At 41.3% G+C, this 8,360-nt stretch overlaps 2 protein-coding genes across 2 annotated transcripts; both read left to right on the top strand.

Annotated features, from left to right (window-relative positions):
- Nucleotides 1–998: 998 nt before the first annotated feature.
- On the top strand, nt 999–3,107 carry LOC121194092 (nuclear factor 7, brain-like). Its single transcript, XM_041056685.1, has one exon. It carries the CDS (start codon nt 1,007–1,009, stop codon nt 2,402–2,404), a length of 1,398 nt encoding a protein of 465 aa, XP_040912619.1. The 5' UTR covers nt 999–1,006; the 3' UTR covers nt 2,405–3,107.
- Nucleotides 3,108–3,692: 585 nt separating this feature from the next.
- On the top strand, nt 3,693–6,970 carry tmem177 (transmembrane protein 177). The gene is made up of 3 exons (XM_041058139.1): nt 3,693–3,756; nt 4,556–4,820; nt 5,307–6,970. The coding sequence occupies exons 2-3, from the start codon at nt 4,620–4,622 to the stop codon at nt 6,036–6,038; spliced, it is 933 nt and encodes a 310-aa protein (XP_040914073.1). The 5' UTR covers nt 3,693–3,756; nt 4,556–4,619; the 3' UTR covers nt 6,039–6,970.
- Nucleotides 6,971–8,360: the final 1,390 nt, after the last annotated feature.

Raw genomic sequence — 8,360 nt, 5'->3', positions numbered from 1 at the left:
AAAGGGAATAGACAAACAAAATTAAAGCTTTGAGCCTAGAGCCCAGCTTGCACAGGGAAAGATACAAGATACACCCTGTGCAGGTTGTGGGTGTCTCAGCACTAACACTTTCATCTTCAAATTATTAACATTTTACAGTTACCCTAGACTGCATGTCTGCGCACGGAAAACGGAGCACACAGAAAAAAGACGGATAGTGTACTGTATTACTTCCAGTAGGAAGTTGCAGTGTAACATCACATATGAGAACTGCAAAAATGATGAGGTAGACTGGAGCATCGATTCACCTTTGAACATGACAACATGACAGTGAGTGACCCAGCCTTGAGTGGCCCAGCCAGGGACTTAAACCCAATAGAACTGATCTGTGGAGAGATATGAAAATGGCAGTTCACAGATGTTTCCTATCCAATCTGACGGAGCTTGAGAGGTTCTGCCAGGATAAATGAGATAAACTGGCCAAAGCTTGTAGACCAGGGGTGGGCAAACTGTTCCACAAAGGGCCGGTGTGGCTGCAGGTTTTTGTTCCAACCAATGAAGAGCACACAGTTTGACCAATCACCTGTCTGAAGACTGAGATCAGTTGATTAAATGAGTCAAGTCTGGTGTGCTGCTGCTTGGTTGGAACAAAAACCTGCAGCCACACTGGCCCTTTGTGGAACAGTTTGCCCACCCCTGTTGTAGACACTGGAAGCTGGGACTGCTGCCAGAGGGGTTTCTAAGTACTGGATTAATGGTCTGAATACTTTTGTAAATGAGAGCTACGTACGTAACTGAAGATACAGTTGTAACTTTATTACTAGCAATGTGAATGTTATTTTATGAAGCACATTTGGTTTACACACAACCGCATTTACATATTTATGACCCGGCAGAAGGAGCACTGGCTATCCGCAGAATGCGAAATCTCGAAAGCGGAAGTTTTGCTGTGACTTCCCGATTGCCCCGAGGAGGGCGCTACGACGCACTGTTAGATCAAACAGGTGAAAGTAGTGACACAATTGAAATGGCTTCCAGCTGGTGTGCCCCGGCTTCAGAGCTCTCCTGTCCGGTCTGCCAGGATATCTTTAAGGATCCCGTTCTGCTTCCTTGCAGCCACAGCTTCTGTCACGCCTGCGTGCTACAGTGTTGGAAAACGAAGCGGGTACGTGAATGTCCCGTTTGCAAGGCAGTGTCTCGGTCTAATAGACCGCCTCGGAACCTGGTGTTGAAGAACCTGTGTGAGGCTTTCTTACTGGAAGTGGAGTCTGGAGCTTTCTGTCGCCTGCACAAGGAGAAACTCAAGCTTTACTGTTGGGACCATTGGACCCCTGTTTGTGTTGTCTGCAGAGATTCACTACAGCACAGAGACCACAGGTTTACACCCGTGGACGAAGCTGCTTGGTTTTACAGAAATGATCTGCGGGAACGTTTGAGTCCCTTAGGGGACAAAGTGAGACTCTTCAGTGAAATGAAAATGAAGTGGGAGATAACAGATGAAGACATTAAGAACCAAGCTCAGGACACAGAGGGGAAGGTGAGAGAGGAGTTCAGGGTGCTTCAGGAGTTTTTGCTATCGGAGGAAGAGTTCAGGATCGCAGCACTGAGAGCAGAGGAGGAGCAGAGAAGAAAGATGATAACGGACAAGATTGCAGGTTTGACGAGGGAAATAACCGCTCTGGAAAGTACCATCAATACCATAGAAGAAGTGCTGAGAGAAGAGGACGCGTCTTTCCTGTTAAAAGCCAATGCTGCAGCGAGAGAAGCTCAGCGCCCCCTGCCGGATGATCCACAGCATTCACCAGGGGCCCTGATCGACGCTGCCAAATACCTGGGAAATCTGAGCTTCAGCGTCTGGTCCAAAATGATGGAGCTGGTGTCATACACACCTGTAATCCTGGACCCCAGCACTGCCCATGAAGAACTCCACCTGTCTGAGGGTTTGACCAGCGTGAGATGTGGACCAAAGCAGCTCCTAGCTTCAACCCCAGAGAGGATGCAGCAGCACCACAGCGTCTTGGGCTTTGAGGGCTTCAGCTGGGGCAGTCACAACTGGGATGTTGAGGTTGGAGACAGTCAAGTATGGGCACTGGGTGTGATAGCACAGGATGCTCAGAGGATGGGAAACATACTGTCTGGGTTATGGATGGTGAGGTTCTGTCATGGTAAATTCACAGCATTCTGCCCATCACGTCCAGCCACTGTCCTTCCACTGAAGGACAGGCCTCAGAGGGTCAGAGTGCACCTGGACTGGGACAACGGAAAGCTGTCCATCTCCAATCCAGATACTAACACACTCATACACACCTTCACAGACACATTTACCAACAAACTGTTTCCATACATCAACACCTGGAGTGAAACCCCACTGAAGATATTACCTCTGAAGCTCTCTGTAACAGTGACACAGCCGTTAGAGAATTAAAGAGGAAAATCAATTAAGAATTAAGGTCAAAATAATGAAGTGTAGTGCCTTTTAAGACAGGTTTTTGTTTCTCTGTGGGGCTGTCATTGCAGCAATAACAACAATGTGTTACAATGGAGAAGTTAAGAAGGGAGAAAATGGAGATAATGAAGATTGCAAGATTGAATAAGTAATTTAAAATGTAGAAAAAAGTGTACTGTTCTATCTCTATTAATCGGGCTAAAGCCAGAAACTGCAGACATGTGAGTGGCCTTCAGTCATGCACTGTCGTTACTGGACTATACTTACTACACCTGTGAAATGAATGCTAATTAATTAATTAATGCCACACTGGGAATCTTTTCACGCCAACCAAATTGTACTTACTATACTATCTATCTATCTAAATGATAGCCATTAAATTGAACATAGTTCTGCACTTTCTCGCAGTTTCTGTATTTTCCTTTACTTTGCACTTTATTGAGGTTTGTTAAGGGTGGTGGTACCTTGATGGTCATGTAGTGCAATACTGAATAGCGCTGTACAAATAAAATTTTGATTGAATGTTTATTTTTCTTTTTTTCTCCGAGACTGTTGGAGTGTCTTTGTATTTCAAACATCAAAAAGTTTTTTAATTGTTAAGATTTGACAGGTACTTGTTGTGTCATTGTTTCAAATTTTTGTACTCGGTTGAGCCATGGCATCCTCATTAAAACTACGTCCGCCTCTGTATGCATAACTTTGAGCTGATCCACTCATGTAAAATATAAAAAAAACAAAAAAAAAAACAAAACAAAACCCTAAAGTATTCAAAATCAGGTTTTGTGAAGAGTAAGTACTTAACAGGTGAATTCTGGCATTTATCAATAATAGGTCACTACGTGATTATTCCAGCTATCTTAATTATATTTTGATTGATAGGTGGCTTCCATGGTTAATTTATTTACTTCTATTCAACTGAAAGATCCCCAGGTAACCAAGTACTCCTCCACATCCTGACAAGTTTTATTCGTTAATCAGGACATACATATGAGAAATTATTTTTCTTTCTTTATTTTATTATTAACTATTTATCAGTACCTTCCCTGCGTTCAGCTGCTCTAATGGCAGACATAAAAGTCATTTCATTGCATTATGATATTTTAAATTGCTCATTTCCATTGCCTATATGGTTTGAATATATTAATATGAGGTGTGAAATCCCGCCCAAACACTCTGACAGAGGTCTGACAGAATGCCACTTTAAAGCGCACTGTCGTAAAACAGTCGTGCAACAGCATGGCGGCAGCTAAATCACTTTACGGAGAGGAGCGTCTGTCGTCATGTAACTGTACTGTGCTGTGCTGCTGTCCTTGTAAAGATGCCCAGAGCATGTGAGTGTTTGAAGGTGTCTATTTGTCGTGATGAGAGTAAATGCGTTTATTTTTATTCTTCATTACTTTATTTTTTTTATTAGGGTGTTCTAGTGTCGTTTTTCATTGTTTCAGCGACTTTAAACGTCTCGACTTACTGATTTGGCATGTACTGCTAGGCTAACTTCAATTCCGCATTGTTGAGAAATATAATATGAGTATATTTGTTGTATGACAGTGATAGAGACGTATTTATCGGTCTTTTCACTCAGCCTGAGCAGTCAGATACGGTTAAAATTGTGTCGTTAGGTGAATTACACGTTTCCAGACCAGCAAAAGAGAACACTTCAGATGTACCATGGTGTGTAACAGACATCCCAGGCATCATGCTAAAACAAATAACCCTTAACTGTTGCTTATTTATAACTAGACATGTTGTTTCACTACACATAAGCTACATTTGTGGACTGGACCATAACTGTACCATAACACATTACTTGTATCAGCTGTTATCTTCTCATGTGGTGTTACTGTCTTAACCTTGAGGACATGATGACCAGAGACTGTCATGCACACTTCTTTACTGAAGCTAACTGAACATGTGATGCAGGTGATGTTACTGAGGCCAGGACATTAAAGAGGACAACTAAGGTTCAAATCCCTGACAGAAGTGTCCTTAAGACTCTTAAAATCTACCCGGCCTCTTTGAAAAAGGGGGGAACTGTTTCATTTGACATATTTCTATTGAGAACTGATTTCTTGCCTGTTTATTACATGCAGACATGTTGCTATACTCATGAACGTACTGCCTCCTTCACAGATGCTGCCTACTGAAGTCTGCAGCTCCTAACTGATACAAAATCAGTCAAGAACCAATACGTGACATGGCGTCTCGCTTCCTCAAGTACTCAGTGCTTCTTCAGAAGTACCGGACTCCACTGCTCATTGCGAGTTGTGGCGGGGTCTTTGCAGCCAACATGTTCTATCATGTTTTCCCAGACATGTCCTACCGTCAGCTGTACCAGGCCTGGTACAAAGGAGAGCCGGTCATACTGTCTGAAAAGCTTGAGGATGTCTTCCAGCAGGTAATGTGTATGTGTGTGGGTGTGTTTGTGCAGAAGTTTAAATTAAGCTTTTTTCCCCTCTTTTTCCTCTTTTCTCTCCTCTCAAAATCACATTTAATAGCATTTTTATAAACTTTTGTGCAGATTTGTGCAGTTATTTATAAACAGTGCAGATAAGATAAAATACTCAAAGGACATCAACTAGAAATTCACTTTAGTGGCACTATTTAGCTATTAAATAGTACTATGTATGAGCAATAGCATCATCTGCCAGTCATTGGCACTGGCATCATATTAATGCATGACATTTACAAAAGTGGAAGTAAAGAGAATAGTCAAAGAAAAGTATAGACCTTTAAATTTATTTAATTACAGCACACACACAACACATGTAATTGACAATTTTTCATACTTCATGGAGGAACCTTACCAATAAAGTATTCTAATGTGCAGTGAAAAAAAAGTGACATAAAATCCATATTCCAACGCTCTTATTGTCATTTGTAGGTGTTGAAGGATTGTGGTATCAGCTCAACCAAGAATTTCTCAGCCTTCGCCTCCTTCGGGTTCCATCCGGTTGGTGCTGGTGTCCCTTGGCTCCCTGCTGGGGCCCAAATTGGCATTCCAGCAAACTTTAACAGCACGGCTGATGACCCGAGTGGAATCACCAACCGCAGCATTTTCATCAACGGCAAAACGGTGGACTGGAGCAGTGACAGTGGCTCTGCGCTAAAGGAGGCACTGATGTTTTCCCTTGAGGCAAAGAAATTTGCCTTAGCGCGAGAGGTGGCCCGTTTGCATTCTGCAGGACCTGTTCTGAATGCTGCTGTGGCACCGTTATGCCTGGGTGGAGTTTGGGTGTACAGTGTGGTGCTGAAGCAGGTGTTTGGGCTCCATGCTGGGCCTGCGATTCTTCGTGGAGCTGTGAATGTTCTGGCACTGGGCCTTGGCGCCATGTCTTACTTCCTCACTTCGGATGCTGTCAACCAGTGGATTGACTATAGCTCAGACAGACGAGCGGCTGGAGTGTCACGCGATTATGCCAAAGGAGGGGTAGAGTTTTATGATAAAATTCTGTCCAGAAACAAGACTCTGCGCTCTCTGATGGGCCAGAAAGGAGAGGAGATGTATGCTCCCAGTGGGAATTTATTTCCCGCTCACCTCCTTCAGCTGAAACACACACCGTACACATCCAGGAGGGACGGCATCATTGCTCTGCTGAAAAAAGAGAAAGTTTGAACGGAAAAGGGAGGAGGGCTGTCGTTTTGAGAATTAAAATCAGTGCCACTGGGTCTCACATGAACAACTGTAATGATCTACTGTGGTGTGTTTGACTCTGAATAGACCGCAGTGCTATGAAGTGTTTTTTTTTAGCAGTAAGAAAAACCTGGACAAAAGAATTCTTAATATTTTTTTTCAAAGAAATATGTCACGACACATGTCCTGAATGTTATTTAGTGTAACATTTTATGAATCCTGAAGTGCAGAACATCACCTGGGGTGTCAATTCTATTTATTGGCTAGTGTGACTGGTGACCTATTTATTCAACAAATTAATTCTGGACCCAGTGCACAAATAAAGAACTGTATTTTGAAATTATATAATCATGTCTTCTTAAATTCTGTGAGTGCAATTTTTCATATCTCAAAATCTGAAACCCTTTATTCTCTGTAATCAGTTGATAATTTCTGAAATAAGAAAGTTAGATCATGATCATGCAACACTGGAGGCATCCTATTACACATCTTTAGCCTAGGCCCACATTTCCAACAGACCCATTTGACTAAAGGATTTGTCCTTCATTTTGAAGGGTTAGTGGAGTTGGAGTATCTGGAACATTCTCGTACAGTATCCTTGGGTGTGTTAACGCTCAATGAAAGGGAGATAAATATTATGGATTGTTATGAAATTGACTAGCACTTTAAAATGTTGTATGCTTTGTGTTTTGGTGGAAACGTGAAGCCATATCAAAGCAATGAATCTTCCCACAATACAGTTGTATGTAATGTTCATATGTCTGAAAAAGCCATAATATGAAACAGATTAATGCAGTGTTTCCCCAGTACACTTGTATAAATGCTCCATCTTTCTGTCTTTCCCTGTGCTCTTTTTACCTGTAGTCACCTGTTTGTCCTTCTATAAATAACATCTAATTGATCATTTAACACAACACACGCTTCTCAGCTCAGGTCTCAAATAACATTTAAGGAGAGTAACACTGTGCATCCACACATCATTTGCATGACCTTAGCTAATTTGTTTTGTGATAATAATCTTAATATGCAGCTTATTATGACTCAGAGCTCACCAAGTTCCCTTAGGTTGTCTTGTCTGCATATTAACAAGGTTCAGATATGGTGTTTTAATTACATTTCCAATCTTGTACCCTGTGGACTGAACTAAATATAGAAGCATGTACTTAATAGTGTTGCAGACAGACATGCATTGACACTTTTTACATCACTGTCCTTAGGCAGACTATTTCATAGAAGTAGCTACAAAGTGGAAATTCATCCTGTGCTTTTTCTCTATCGGGCTAGTGGAATCAAAACTAGAAGCCGCATGTCCTGATAAAAGCTGGACTTAAAAAGCATGCATACCACAGAACCAGTAGAATAGTGGAACTGTTCTTAATCAGGACAGCTTGGGCTCATTTTTCTCTGACAGCAAGTGTCCTCTCTACACTTGTGCCCTTGAGCAAGATGCTGAATTTGTCCCAGATCCACGATTATGCAGCAGATTGTAGACTTTGACTTTCTGCCCTCTTCATCGAGAGAATTCCCAAATACATAAACTAAATATGTGTATTGTTCCAAAACAATCCCCTTATCATCAAGTCATGCTAAATTGGAATCACAGTTGGAAAAAAAGTTGGAAAAAATTAATCTTTTCATCAAGAAGAAGAAGAAAAAAGCTTTGACTGAATTTTTAGGTCTCTACTCCATCATTTCCCTGACTACAAAGTGGCTTTTGAGATATGCTTATCAACAACACTGGGCTTATTGTCTTGATCTTAGTGCTCCGCTTCATCGCTTACTTCATTGTTTGCTCTATGGAGATAACTATACAATGGACTATTGTTTGTTGTATTGTGTGCCGTTCTCTTTTGAGCCACTGGAGGTCAGTACAGCCCACATTACCACTCTCACAATTTTCTACTATTTTTATTTTATAGTCTGAATATAGTCCATTCAGGTTTGAATGGGCAGGCTCGGACATGAAGTAAAAGAAAAGAAGAAAAAAAAGTCAATGTCATAATTACATTCATTTTTAAAGCCACACAAAGATACTCATTCTGAAATTCTGCCCTCTGTGGAGACAGAACCATTTCATTGAGAATGAAATTCAAGTTAAATATACGTTCCAGTTAAAATAAGAATAAAGTGTGTGTGTGTGTGTGTATGTGTGTGTTATATTACTATATATCAGAAATAATATATATATATAATATGGTGGGCTATACATTCCCATGGTTAGTGTCCTGCCTGCAAATGCTGTAGAAATTTGATGTTCTTTTCTGCTCTGGTGTTTTTATTATATTATCATCTATGCAATATGAT

Source organism: Toxotes jaculatrix, chromosome 15, assembly GCF_017976425.1.
Source record: "Toxotes jaculatrix isolate fToxJac2 chromosome 15, fToxJac2.pri, whole genome shotgun sequence".
NCBI classification, from domain to species: domain Eukaryota; kingdom Metazoa; phylum Chordata; class Actinopteri; family Toxotidae; genus Toxotes; species Toxotes jaculatrix.
Note: the sequence above shows the minus strand (reverse complement) of the source record. Positions and strands in the feature narration are given on the sequence as shown.

Bases quoted from the DNA above. Each gene is read 5' to 3' on its own strand.
- tmem177 (XM_041058139.1), top strand. From the start codon at position 4,620: ATGGCGTCTCGCTTCCTCAAGTACTCAGTGCTTCTTCAGAAGTACCGG. The intron at 4,821-5,306 runs GTAATGTGTATG...TGTCATTTGTAG, and splicing joins TTGAGGATGTCTTCCAGCAG to GTGTTGAAGGATTGTGGTAT.
- LOC121194092 (XM_041056685.1), top strand. From the start codon at position 1,007: ATGGCTTCCAGCTGGTGTGCCCCGGCTTCAGAGCTCTCCTGTCCGGTC.